The sequence below is a fragment of the Mya arenaria genome, chromosome 7 (genome assembly GCF_026914265.1).
Source record: "Mya arenaria isolate MELC-2E11 chromosome 7, ASM2691426v1".
In the NCBI taxonomy this organism is placed as follows: Eukaryota; Metazoa; Mollusca; class Bivalvia; order Myida; family Myidae; genus Mya; species Mya arenaria.
Genome location: NC_069128.1, coordinates 21,779,172 through 21,794,151, shown reverse-complemented (window position 1 = coordinate 21,794,151; position 14,980 = coordinate 21,779,172). Strand labels below are relative to the sequence as shown.

Genomic DNA, 14,980 nt, shown 5'->3' with positions numbered 1-14,980 from the left:
GCGAAATAGAGGGGAGAGGAAGGAGATAAGATGCAGAAGTTAGGAGGTTGAAACCACATAAGAAAGTTTTTGAGATTTAAGAGAAAAAGAGGGGAGGTTGTGTAAAGAGAAGATAAAGTGTGGGGAATGAAGGCAAAGATAAGAAAGTAATCAAGATTTGATAGATCTCGAAACATGTGCGACCACATACACATGTACGATCAGACTCAAAGAGCCAGAAGGAAAGAAGAGAGGCGACATATCTCGTACCATGCACGACCACACGTACGAGCGGTGGCTCTGAGAGCCAGGTTCGATAACCAGCACCGCTAGTTCCCGTACAAATTCATCCAAGATTTAAAACCCTGGGATTTGTCATGAATCAAAACTTGAAGGTTTAAATGGCAAATTTAAATTACATTTTCCGTGGAAATTTGTATAAATTCATGCAGTGTTACGAAAAAAAACTACATGATAAAATATTATATTTTAAGACCTTTATTCTGGAATGACAATTCTTTAAAATGAGTTAATTACCTTATTTTAGCCATTTAGTATTATTTTTTGTCTTCCGTTTATTGCTTATTCAGTCTACTTATATCATTATCAATATTCTATAAATAAGTGTATTATTATGATAACAATGATATACAGTAACGCCATTGGCCATCACAATAAAAGGTGCGAACATCTGTACATGAATAAAATTTGACTGTAAGCTGTATACCGGTAGAAAATGATTAGATTAACTCTTGAAATATGAAGAGTTCTGAAACAATGCCGTATATAGTGTGATATGGAGGCACCACGCCGCCGCATACAGTATGTGGCAGATATATCACTGCATTAAAGGTCGCGTAACGGTGCCCCACATAGAGCACCATCTGAAACACTTATGAAGATGTTCGTTTATTTATCATTGACTGTTTTGGGTAAAAAATTGATACAAACATGAAGGAAATAAAATAAAATATAGTGGCCGAGAAACTAAACAATAAATACATGATATAACATTATATTTTAAGAGCTCTATTCATGAATGACAATTTTTCAAAAATGAGTTAATTGCCTTATTTTAGCAATTTAGTATTATTTTAATGCATTCCGTTTATTGCTTATTCAGTCTATTTATATCATTATCAATATTCTATAAATAAGTGTATTATTATGATAACAATGATATATAGTAACACCATTGGCCATCACAATAATAGGTGCGAACAACTGGACATGAATAAAATTTGACTGTAAGTTGTATACCGGTAGAAAATGATTAGATTAACTCTTGAAATATGTTCTGAAACAGTGCCGTATACTATTCGGCAGATACATCACTGCATTTAGGTCGCGTAACGGTGCCCAATATAAAGTACCATTTGAAATACTTGAACACCGTATGAAGATGTTCGTTTATTTATTATTGACGGTTTTGGGGAAATAATTGATACAAAAATGAAGGAAATAAAATAAAATATAGTGGTCGAGAAATCAAACAATAATTTTGCTTAGCCTCACACAGAAAAGGCATCATATCAGATAAACGGAAATGATATTTTCAAAGAAATGTCCTACATTCATTATGATTCGAAATTGGAAGCCAAAATTGTGAACTTTGTTTCACGTCATATCTAGCACGCTTTAATAATAACATAAACTAGTTGTGTAAAACTGCCATTCCTGTATACAATCCTACCATGCAAAAGGAAGGTTACCAGGCTCGCTGAGCCTGAATTGGAGGCTTTTCGTGATGATCTAGCCGTCCAAAACTTCGGTGGAAAAGCTGGAGAAGCACGGTTTCCTCGTTATCGCAGGCGAATCTTGGCGATCTCGTTACCGTGGTATCTAAGGTGAATCACGGCTAACTCGTTACAAAAGATGAATCATGGCTACCTTGTTTTAGTATGTGAATCACGGCTTCGTCGTCATTGTTGGTGAATCAAGGTTTCCGCATTATCGTAGGTGAATCACGGCTTCCTCGCTAAGGAGGACCCTTCTTCAACGTGTTATAGTAAACATACATGGATAAGGAAAACCAATCGATGCCTTTTCATCGTTATTAAAGTGTGCCTTAGATTTACAAAATTACCAAATTATCGTAGATGAATCGCGGCTAATGCGTTATCGTAGGTGAATCACGGCTTCCTCGCTAAGGAGGACACTTCTTCAACGTGTTATAGTAAACATACATGGAAAAGGAAAACCAATCGATGCCTTTTCATCGTTATTAAAGTGTGCCTTAGATTTACCAAATTCGGGACGAAGTTGCGTAAAAATGACCAGAATGAACCGGTAAGCATTTCCTTAAATGTACTGATCTATCTCCAAAACTTGCGATATGCACTCGGAAAACAATTACAATACCTTTGATTGACCAAATCACAGTATCAGATGAGAATTACATGAAAGAGAACGTAATAAAATCGTTGTTTTGAAGAATATATCTTGCAATGAGTGAGTCGGTAAGCGAAGTAAAAACGTGCATTGTTTTCACGAGATATTTTAATATGGCCATGCTTTTCACCTAAAACAAGCGTCATCGTAAACAAGCAATTCTTCTTCAGTCGGTGCACAAGGTCATTTCTAAAAAAATATCGTTTAAACATAAAGAAAACAATGATTATACTCACCATATTGATGACGTTTTTCACCCAAAACAATGAGCCAGGAAACCTGGACGCACTTGGCATAAGTACCCCTGCATAAGGGCAACTCAAACTACGTGTTGATTTAAGATGTGTGCGGGGTAATGTGTATTTGTTATTTATTTTTTTAGTTTGAATTCGTGTCCTTCTAAAAATGTCATAGTATGTTTTAACCTTGTGGGCTGGTTTCTGTATAGTTCAATGCATTTCAATTAACAGCATATTACTCTTAACTCTCGATTCCCTCAAAAACTGTTCTTAAAAGTAATTTAAATGTCCGATATGGTGATTACACTACTCCGCGGACAGCTTGCATTCGGTCCTTGAGGCTGAACGACCTGAAATGAAATAACAATAGGTTTTATGCCAGTAAATGTTGAACTGGAACAAATAGTATAGAATCAAATGTGCCCTTGAATACAAACAAAACTAACCATGCATAGTGCACTGTAAGGAACTACTTATGTTACTACTGGCAGAACTGCACAGGAACTACTTACGTTAATTCTGGAACTTCTTACGCTACTACTGGCAGAACTGTACAGGAACTACTTACGTTACTACTGGCAGAACTGTACAGGAACTACTTACGTTACTACTGGCAGAACTGTACAGGAATTACTTACGTTACTACTGGCAGAACTGCACAGGAACTTCTAACGCTACTACTTGCAGAACTCCATAGGAACTACTCACGTTACTACTTGCAGAACTGCACAGGAACTACTTACGTTACTACTGGCAGAACTGCACAGGAACTACTTACGTTAATTCTGGAACTACTTACGTTACTACTGGCAGAAATGCATAGGAATTACTTACGTTACTACTTGCAGAACTGCACAGGAACTACTTACGTTACTACTGGTAGAACTGCATAGGAACAACTTACGTTACTACTTGCAGAACTGCATAGGAACTACTAACGTTACTACTTGCAGAACTGTACAGGAACTACTTACGTTACTACTTGCAGAACTGCATAGGAACTACTTACGTTAATAATGGCAGAACTGCATAGAAACTTCTTACGTTACTAAGTGCAGAACTGTTCTGGAACTACTTACGTTATTACTTGCAGAACTGCATAGGAACTACTTACGTTACTACTGGCAGAACTGCATAGGAACTACTTACGTTGCTACTGACAGGAACTACTTACGTTACTACTGGCAGAACTGCACAGGAACTACTTACGTTAATTCTGGAACTTCTTACGCTACTACTGGCAGAACTGCACAGGAACTACTTACGTTACTACTTGCAGAACTGCATAGGAACTACTTACGTTACTAATGGCAGAACTGCATAGAAACTACTTACGTTACTACTTGCAGAACTGTTCTGGAACTACTTACGTTATAACTTGCAGAACTGCATAGGAACTACTTACGTTACTACTGGCAGAACTGCACAGGAACAACTTACGTTACTACTGGCAGAACTGTACAGGAACTACTTACGTTACTACTGGCAAAACTGTACAGGAACTACTTACGTTGCTACTGACAGAACTGTACAGGAACTACACATGTATTTACGTTACTACAGGCAGCACTGTACAGGAACTACTTACTTTTCTACTGGCAGAACTGTACAGGAACTTCTTACGCTACTACTGGAAGAACTGCACAGGAACTACTTACGTTACTACTTGCAGAACTGCATAGGAACTACTTACGTTACTACTGGCAGAACTGCACAGGAACTACTTATGTTACTACTGGCAGAACTGCACAGGAACTACTTACGTTACTACTGACAGAACTGCACAGGAACTACTTACGTTACTAATGGCAGAACTGCACAGGAACTACTTACGTTACTTGTGGCATAACTGTACAGGAACTTCTTACGTTGCTACTGGCAGAACTATACAGGAACTACTTATGTTGCTACTGGCAGAACTAGAACTGTACAGGAAATACTTACGTTACTACTGGCAGAACTGTACGGGAACTACTAACGTTACTACTGGCAAAACTGTACAGGAACTACTTACGTTGCTACTGACAGAACTGTACAGGAACTACACATGTATTTACGTTACTACAGGCAGCACTGTACAGGAACTACTTACTTTTCTTCAGGCAGCACTGTACATGAACTTCTTACTTTTCTACTGGCAGAACTGTACAGGAACAACTTACGTTACTACTTGCAGCACTGCATAGGAACTTCTTTATGACGAAGATGATTCCTGCCGTACCCAACACGCCACCAAAAGGCACACTCACCGTTACAACCGCTATTTGCCATCCTGAATATCAAAACGTGAAAATTAGGTTAATGAGGTTAGTGTCCAAAATGTTAACAGTTACTTAATTACTTAAGTAATTTATGGCAACGTAACCATAGAGACTTGAAAGTATGATGCAGATCCCAACAGCTGCCCCTGGCTTACTTTAAATAGTTGCCTGTCACCTCATCTGATGATTATTCTTTGAGCAGCACGCATAGATATGCTTAGGATTGGTATACGAGTATTAGTTATAAAATTCATGTCTGAACTTGACGTTTACCGTTTTCATGACGAATTGTGTTTTGGAGAGTTTCTTCTCTTGTCAATTATATAACCCTTGTGGATTTTTAGATTTTATGGAATATTGAAATATCGTCGACAAATCATAATAGTTGAATTGTGTCCCATGACGTGATAAGCAGCCCATAATATGTTGTTTTTTGGTGTTTTTTCATTTTCAGGATCAAGACTGATTTTACCCAGCTGAGGCCGCAGGCAACTATTTAAAATAAGCCAGGGGCAGCTGTTGGGATCTGCATCATACATTCAAGTCTATGTGAACGTAACATAAATCGCACATTTTACTGATGATGAAAACAAGAAGTGAAAATGGTTATAAGAGATGGATACACGCTACCATTGGAATTTTCTATTTATCGTGTGTGTGTTTTAAAATCCAAAATTAAAGATATTTTTGAACGAATGAAGACAACCATAAACATTCTTTAAATGCACCATCTAGCCTAAAGTTTAAGCCAATTAAAACTGCGGATCTTGTTTATGCACCAGTCAATTGTAACCACGCCCCCCGCCCGCCCATGTCCAGGGGTATACCGGGTATAGCCGGGGAAATGGGCCGTGTTTTTACCTTTCAGAAGGCCCCGCAGTGCCGGGTGAATGCGGTGGTTTTGTCTTCGCGCAAACTATAGTGGGGAATTTGCCTGACCCAGGCTCCCTGTGGGCATTTGGCGGGGATTTGACCATCAGTTCGTCACCGCGGGGCGGTGATTTTACCCGGGGTTGGCTGGACCGAAAGTCAAAGTCCCCGCTAATCTCCGGACCTGGGGGGGGGGGGGGTGGGGCGTGGTTACAATTGACTGGTGCATAAATATTCATACGTAAAATCTTCCCGATTGAAACATGGGAGTAAAAAATCAGAAACATATTTATAAACGAGACAAAGATAGAACTCTTAAGTACTGGTCTTTGTTTTGAATAAGTGACAATTTACTGTGTGATCTTCATGTGGAGACACGAAGACATTTCATACCTCAGTGTTTTCTATATATAGAGTTATGCCCACACAGTAAGCAGAATGACGGAATGCTGACGTCATTCCATAAAGTGTAAGAGACATAGGAGTGTTTAAATGTCTTCCGAAGCCAAAATTACATTTTCAAAACTTATGTTCCTGTTGGTAAAATAATATGTAAATTTTAATATGTGTGATATTTTTATAACCCTAACCCTTTTAACATATACTTTTATTTCCAGGTGACAAGCTCATTGTTATTTTTATTTGATATGTTATGTATGTCTGTTATTCATGTCGGAAAATAGCTCATTGAGCTAATGTTTCTTGTTAACACATACCCGACATTAAATAAAGATTCTTGTATCTTGTTTTGTATCTTAACAAAATATTTGGTCAATGCAAATTTTGCCGCCTTGAAGCCTAACAAAACATTTTAAATATGTTATGCACCAGTCAATTGTAACCACGCCCCCCCCCCCCCAGGTCCGGGGGTATACAGGGGATAGCCGGGGAAATGGGCCGTGCTTATACCTTCTAGGTGGCCCGGTGAATAAGGTGGTTTTGTCTTAGCAAAATAATAGCGGGGATTGGGCCTAACCGATGGTCCCTCAGGTGCGGGGGCATTTGGCGGGGATCATACCATATTTATCATATGTTCGTCCCTGCAGGGCGGGGATTTTACCCGGGGTAGGATAGATCGAAAGTTAAAGTCCCCGCTATTCCCCGGACCTAGAGGGGCCGTGGTTACAATTGACTGGTGCATTAGACGTCTGCAAATGACTTATAAAAGGATTGTACCATTTAAACCTCCTGACTCTTGGTCTTCTCCCTGTTTATTTCCACCATCGTTTCCATTCGATTGAGAACTACTTCCAGAAACCGTCGTCGTCGTTCCTGAATTTGTTGTAGTTGTTATCGATGATGGTGTTGTTGGTGTTGTAGTTGGCGTGGTAGTGGTCGAGATGGTCGTAGTAGTTGGTGTTTCAGTAGGCATTGTAGTGGTCGAGATGGTCGTAGTAGTTGGTGTTGCAGTAGGCATTGTAGTGGTCGAGATGGTCGTAGTAGTTGGTGTTGTAGTAAGCATTGTAGTGGTCGAGATGGTCGTAGTAGTTGGTGTTGCAGTGGTTGAGATTGTCGTTGTAGTCGGCGTTGCAGTGGTAGAGTTGGTCGACATTGGTGCTGTTGTGGTCGAGATAGGTGTTGCAGATAGCATTGAAGTTGTTGGTGTTGAAGTTGGCATCGAAGTGGTCGATGTTGGTGTTGAAGTTGGCATTGAAGTTGTTGGTGTTGAAGTTGGCATTGAAGTAGTTGATGTTGGTGTTGAAGTTGGAATTGAAGTTGTTGGTGTTGAAAGTGTCATTAAAGTGGTTGATGTTGGTGTTGAAGTTTGCATTGAAGTGGTCAATGTTGGAGTTTCAGTTGGCATTGAAGTTGTCGATGTTGGTGTTGAAGTTGGCATTGAAGTGGTTGATGTTGTTGTTGAAGTTGGCATTGAAGTGGTTGATGTTGGTGTTGCAGTTGGCATTGAAGTTGTCGACGTTGTTGTTGAAGTTGGCATTGAAGTGGTTGATGTTGGTGTTGAAGTTGGCATTGAAGCTGTTGGTGTTGAAATTGGCATTGAAGTTGTTGATGTTGGTGTTGCAGTTGGCATTGAAGTGGTTGGTGTTGCAGTTTGCATTGAAGTGGTTGATGTTGGTGTTGAAGTTGGCATTGAAGTGGTTGATGTTGGTGTTGAAGTTGGCATTGAGGTGGTTGATGTTGGTGTTGCAGTTGGCATTGAAGTTGTCGACGTTGTTGTTGAAGTTGGCATTGCAGTGGTTGATATTGATGTTGAAGTCGGCATTGAAGCTGTTGGTGTTGAAGTTGGCATTGAAGTGGTTGATGTTGGTGTTGCAGTTGACATTGAAGTGGCTGGTGTTGCAGATTGCATTGAAGTGGTTGATGTTGGTGTTGAAGTTGGCATTGAAGTTGTTGATGTTGGTGTTGCAGTTGGCATTGAAGTGGTTGGTGTTGCAGTTTGCACTGAAGTGGTTGATGTTGGTGTTGAAGTTGGCATTGCAGAGGTTGATTTTGGTGTCGAAGTTGGCATTGAAATTACCGAAGTTGGTGTTGAAGTTGGCATTGAAGTTGTCGATGTTGCTGTTGCAGTCGGCATTGAACTGGACGATGTTGGTGTTGAAGTTGTTGATGTTGTAGTTGCAGTTGGCATTGGAGTTGTCGATGTTGGTGTTGAAGTCGGGATTGAAGTGGTTGATGTTTGTGTTGAAGTTGGTATTAAAGTGGTTGATGATGGTGATGCAGTTGGCATTGAAAGGATTGATGTTAGTCTTGCAGTTGGCATTGAAATGTTTAATGTTGATGTTGTAGTTGGCATTGAAGTTGTTGATGTTGGTGTTGCAGTTTGCATTGAAGTTGCCGATGTTGCTGTTGCAGTCGGCATTGAAGTGGACGATGTTGGTGTTGAAGTTGGCATTGAAGTTGTTGATGTTGGTGTTGCAGTTGGCATTGAAGTGGTTGGTGTTGTAGTTTGCATTGAAGTGGTCGATGTTGGTGTTGAAGTTGGCATTGAAGAGGTTGATGTTGGTGTTGAAGTTGGCATTGAAGTTATCGATGTTGGTGTTGAAGTTGGCATTGAAGAGGTTGATGTTTGTGTTGAAAATGGCATTGAAGTGGTTGATGTTGGTGTTAAAGTTTGCATTGAAGTTGTCGATGTTGGTGTTGCAGTCGGCATTGAAGTGGACGATGTTGCTGTTGAACTTGGCATCGTAGTGGTTGATGTTGGTGTTGAAGTTGCTGATGTTGTAGTTGCAGTCGGCATTGGAGTGGTCGATGTTGGTGCTGAAGTCGGCATTGAAGTGGTCGATGTTTGCGTTGAAGATGGTATTAAAGTGGTTGATGTTGGTGATGCAGTTGGCATTGAAGTGGTTGATGTTGGTTTTGCAGTTGACGTTGAAATGGTTGATGTTGATGTTGCAGTTGACATTGAAGTTGTCGATGTTGGTGTTGAAGTTGGCATTGAAGTTGTCGATGTTGGTTTTGAAGTTGGCATTGAAGTGGTTGATGTTGTAGTTGCAGTTGGCATTGAAGTTGCCGATGTTGTTGTTGAAGTTGGCATTGACGTAGTTGGTGTTGCAGTTGGCATTGAAGTTGTCGGTGTTGGTGTTGAAGTTGGCATTGAAGTGGTTGATGTTGGTGTTGAAGTTGGCATTGAAGTGGTTGATGTTGGTGTTGAAGTTGGCATTGAAGTGGTTGATGTTGGTGTTGCAATTGAAGTTGTTGCTGTTGGTGTTGCAGTTGGCATTGAAGTGGTTGGTGTTGCAGTTTGCATTGAAGTGGTTGATGTTGGTGTTGAAGTTGGCATTGAAGTGGTTGATGTTGGTGTTGAAGTTGGCATTGAGGTGGTTGATGTTGGTGTTGCAGTTGGCATTGAAGTTGTCGACGTTGTTGTTGAAGTTGGCATTGATGTAGTTGATGTTGGTGTTGAAGTTGGCATTGAAGTTGTTGGTGTGGAAGTTGGCATTGAAGTTGTTGATGTTGATGTTGCAGTTGGCATTGAAGTTGTCGACCTTGGTGTTGAAGTTGGCATTAAAGTGGTTAATGTTGGCATCGTACTGGTCGAAATGGGTGTTGAAGCTGGCGTTGAACTTGTCGAGATTGGTGTTGTTGTGGTAGAAACAGTTGCCACTGTTGGCGTTGTTGTGGTGGTGATAGGTGTCGATGTCGTGGTGGTCGTTGTCGTAGTTGTCGTTGTTGTAGTCACAGCGCATGTTCCGCAACACAAGACATCACGAGAATTGTCGTCGTAGATAAGACAGCTATTGACGTCACAACCGGTTGCTCTATCGCCATATTCACAACCTGAAAGTGTGTCTCACAGACTTGTCCCAAAGCATCGGAAAAAACAAAAAAAGGGACATGAAATAAAATTGATAACAGTGCCAAGCCACCTTTAAATTATCTTCAAATAAATAAGAAAGCTTAGCTCGAGTTCTGCTTAAGTTGATAATGTCTGTTTACCTGGAACGCCGATGTAGTAGGCATTGCACGAATCACAACACATGCCTGGCCATTGACTACTGTAGCAGTTGTTAGGGTTACCATTGATGACGTCAGAGCAGCTGTCCGAACCGAGAACAGGTGCGACCTCGTCACCAAAAGGACATGGAGCTGCGAAAGGACATTCTATATTTTTATTGAACGTTTTTTTGTTATTTTCTTTACTTGGACAAACTCATGCATGTGTAAGCATATATATTTTCATTAACCGTTACATTGTCGATTACTGGGGTAATTTCTAACTTCAATAAACAAATACTTTCTTACACGGCAGAACAGGTGCAGTAGCGTCGGAAATACACGTGCCGGAAATGCACCACATCTGGTCACCACATGACGTTGTATCCGGTGGAGAGAATCCTGAACAGGACCCGGGTGACCCGGGAATGTGACAGTACATGGCGCCGCACACAGTTGTGTAATCCGAGTAGTGGAAATACTATTGAAAATCAAAGAATGAAATAAAAACATGGACTTATTTGCTAGATCTATTCAAATGTGAACATATTTGAGATGTTTGAAGGTTGAAATAAAACAATAAAAAATAGAGGACTTTTGGGGAAATTGATTGATTATAAACGAGCTGCTACAAGAAAATGGGATGTTTCTGGAATCATCAGTTTCGGTATCGTAGCAACGATATTTTTCATCAAAATTAAGCGTTAACTTCCGTAAAAGTATAACTGTAAAACGCGTTCCACCAACACCACCGCCATTCTAAAAGCGAAATTCTAATTTAAAGTGCAATTAAACTATGACGTCATTTTTTTTTTTGCTTTTAAGTCATATTTACTTTTAGACCTTAGACTGTTTGACGCAATTCCGAAGTTGACACATATCAACAGCAAGAAACGAATTATCGAACAAATAAATGTATTAAAATCAATGATTTTTAAAAGTCACACGTTCAATTGCTTGTAATGAGAAATATTAGTTTCTTCATCATCGTCAAACATTTTACTGTGATATGTTCATAAAACACTCTCCCCGGCAGTATACTTACCCTACACAACGACGACCCCGCCCCGATAGTACTTTCGCATAACTCGTCCAGAGAGCTGGATGTAGGATTGCCACCTGTCGAATGAATTACTTCAACTATCCGAGTTATTGAAATTATACAATCAAGATGGTTGTCAGTGTAGCTCCTCCTAAATTGTACCTTTCCGATATGGGTTGTATAGACGGAAATAAAACCCCTCCCCAACATGTTCCAAATATGTGAAAAACAGCGGTGTGAAGTTAGCTAAACATATGACATTGGACATTGGACATTCAAAAGTGAATGTCGTGCTGGCATGACATTGGACATTCAAAAGTGAATGTCGTGCTGGCACGACATTGGACATTGGATATTCAAAAGTGAATGTCGTGCTGGCACGACATTGGACATTTGACGCTCTAAATCGAATGTTGTGCTGGCACGACATTGGACATTCAAAAGTGAATGTCGTGCTGGCATGACATTGGACATTGGACATTCAAAAGTGAATGTCGTGCTGGCACGACATTGGACATTGGACCTTCAAAATCGAATGTTGTGCTGGCACGACATTGTCAATTGGACATTCGAAAGTGAATGTTGTGCTGGCACGACATTGGACATTCAAAATCGAATGTCGCCTGGCACGACATTGGACATTGGACATTCGAAAGTGAATGTTGTGCTAGCACGACATTGGACATTGGACATTCAAAAACCGTTATTAAGCACGGTATATATGAAAATGTTGCAGATGTTAGTACAAATAAATTGAAATATATAACACTACATATTGAACATTTACAATGATTATTTAGTAAACCTACTATGAATACTTTTTTGGTGGAACGCATTGTTGCAATCGAATGTTTTTCCTCTTTTACTCGTAAATTGTGTTGTTTGCTATTATTGTTGATGTGTACAGCATACGTCTTATGTCAATTTTGATACTCTCATAATTCGTTAACTTTCTTCAGATGTTCCATTTCTTTACAGACAGTCTTTGAAGGGAGTATTGTTTTGGAATTTGGAAACTTTTAATCCATTAAAGTTCGAAACCCTGCTGATCGCCCATCGTAAAACAACATATATAAGCCCTTTTATCACGCAAATATTCTCCAGACCCATTATAACAGTTCAAAGTTCCGTCGTCCAAGATGAGATTGGTCATTCGAAACGAGATCGGAATATGTTCAGTAAAGGTCTTATATTTTTATTGCTCAATATGTTTTATAATCCGCAGAAACAATAACGCTTTAACTAGCTCTTTCATTTCACATTTTATTACTTTTATAATCATCACAGACTTTTGTTTGAACAAAAACAATATACAAGGTATGCATACATTTGGTAACCAATCAAATACGTGGTATTCGAAAGGAATCGGTCATTTTGAGAACAGATCTAGGTTAAAATCATGAATGAATTGTTGTCCAGTGCACGACTTAATTTTTGATTGTCCAATGTCCAATGTCGTGCTTTAAAATAACTTATAAATAACTTTCTCGTACAGTCATTCAAAATCCCATATTGGGCATTGCGCGTCACACCACTACACTACATGTCGAACATATCGGTAAACAAGTTAGTTATTTACTTAATATTATCATAATCAGAAAAGACTTTCCAATTTCCTCACAATTTCATATGAATAGCATTATCATGTCTCCATGTTAATAATTGACATGTTCTTATTTAAAATTGGCAATGACATCGACAATGAAATCAAAGACCTATTTTACCAGGAGCATTCAAAATGAATTTGGAAGCAGGACCATTGGTCGACCTCGAGCAATAGGGCATTAAGACCAGAGCTTTGACCAGGTGCATGTTTCATGTATATAACTTGAACAGTTGTCTAGTTATGGAATGCTTTTATACTTTGCGACGATATCGCAACCGTCGATGACAAAATACAATACCTCCATTTTGTCTGCAAAAAGTGAAGATCTAATCGATTGAACATTTGGTCTTAAAGGGTTTTTTTACCTGTACCGGAAGTAGTAGCTACAGTGCTGTCGGATGTCGTGGTCGGCGGAGTTGGAGTAGAAGTGGTCGGGCCGTAAGTTGTTGTTGTTGTGGTTACTCCTTAATGAAAAAACAACACTTTGGTGAAGTAATAATTCGAATACTAGTAATCGTATAACAAGAAAATTACAAGATATGTACGACTGAATGGTGTAAGTCTAGATCTGTTTTGCGACGTCATATGGCCAAATAGCATTGCACAAAAACCAAATATGTACTTTGGTTGTATGGAAAAGTGAAAACCTGTATAAATTGACAAAACTGCATAAAATAAAAAAAAAAAAAAAAAAGTTACAAACTGTACCAGTTATAGTGGTCATGCTTCCAGGCGTCACTGTCGTCACGTTTTCGCACGTGCTAGGTGGCGTGACGTAGGGAAACGTTTCAGTAGCGCATGTGCCACAGCAACCGTAAGAAAGAGTTTCGGCGTCATAGGATGAGCAGGAGTTGACGTCACAACCGGTATAGTGGTCACCGTATTCACAATCTGAAGACGAACGAATTGTAAATCAAAAGATCCTTATTCTGACCGGTTTCGTGATGTTCCAACTTGTTGTCAACTTACCGGTATACGGTTTTAACAGTGGTTTCAAACATCTGGTTGGAATATAATCAGGTTGGACAGCAGTATGACACAAAACTGGTTTTACCAGCTCTTCTTAAATGACCGCCGGCGTTTGTAATGTACAAATCTTAGACAATTGGCATTTGACCGGTTTTAACAGCGAAATAAAATGACCAGACTGGCATTTGACCGGTTTTAACAGCGAAATGAAATGACCGGACTGGCATTTGACCGGTTTTATCAGCGATTTCAAAAAGTATTATGTCATAAACCGCTTTAAGACCCGATGGCATAATACCGGTTAACCAGTGATGTCCAAGGAATGAAGCGGCTCCACCAAGGAAGTGAACAATTGAAATAAATACAATACTAACGTAATAATCCACGACAAAATAAATTATGATTATATACTTGGACATATTTAAATAGCTTATGGTGTGTCATACATATTAGTGTGGTTTTATTATTATAATATAACATTGTTGACGGATTTTACGGACAAAAGTTGAATGCCTCTTAAGTCATCAAGGAGTAAACTAGCCATAATGTTTTCATCAATGTTAGTGGGCGTCGTGAAACCGTGAACCCGTGAAACACAGCTGTTTTTTTTCCCTTAATTATTTCTCAAAACTAACCGGTGATTCCAATATAGTACGCGTTGCAAGTCTGACAACACCGTCCGTAGAAATACTGTTGGTTGCAGTAGCCTGGGTTCCCGGAAATCAGTTCGGAACAATTCATGGAGTTGTACACAATTCCGGGTAAATCCCCATGGGGACAATCATCTACAATTCAAGCAGATAAGATGAGGTATGATAAGAAACAAAAATAAGAAGATTTAGCAGAAACAAGCCTTTTCTGGAATTCATTGCACAACTGGTCACAAAATTGAATGTATTTTTATCTTTAATACGTAATAGGCAAGACATTTACCAAACGGATAAGCTTTCACAGCTTTTTAGATTTTACAACCGACTGAAATCTTTTCACAATTTTTATCAAAGATTCAACACATGTATTAAGTAATTTGAACTCAATCGTTTTCCTCATTACATTAAAACAAATTTCTTGGCGATTATGGATGACAACGAAATATCTACCCGGAACAACAGGGGCAGCCGTATCACAGGTACAAACGCCGGAACGACATAACTGAAACATGTTCACAATGAGGCATACAATATGGAAATAATTACTTTCTCGAATAACATTTTACAAGAGGAATATCAAA

At 39.3% G+C, this 14,980-nt stretch overlaps 1 protein-coding gene across 1 annotated transcript in view; it reads right to left on the bottom strand.

The window, feature by feature from the left end:
• Window positions 1-2,910: 2,910 nt before the first annotated feature.
• LOC128241003 (mucin-19-like) overlaps window positions 2,911-14,980 on the bottom strand; it is a 34,097-nt gene continuing 22,027 nt past the window's right edge. Inside the window, exons 13-19 of the mRNA XM_052957989.1 lie at window positions 14,850-14,901; window positions 14,385-14,534; window positions 8,815-9,976; window positions 8,287-8,412; window positions 6,917-7,701; window positions 4,737-4,881; window positions 2,911-2,959 (exon numbers count right to left, since the gene is read on the bottom strand). Of these exons, the coding sequence (XP_052813949.1) occupies window positions 2,911-2,959; window positions 4,737-4,881; window positions 6,917-7,701; window positions 8,287-8,412; window positions 8,815-9,976; window positions 14,385-14,534; window positions 14,850-14,901 (2,469 nt within the window). The remainder of the gene's footprint in view (window positions 2,960-4,736; window positions 4,882-6,916; window positions 7,702-8,286; window positions 8,413-8,814; window positions 9,977-14,384; window positions 14,535-14,849; window positions 14,902-14,980) is intronic.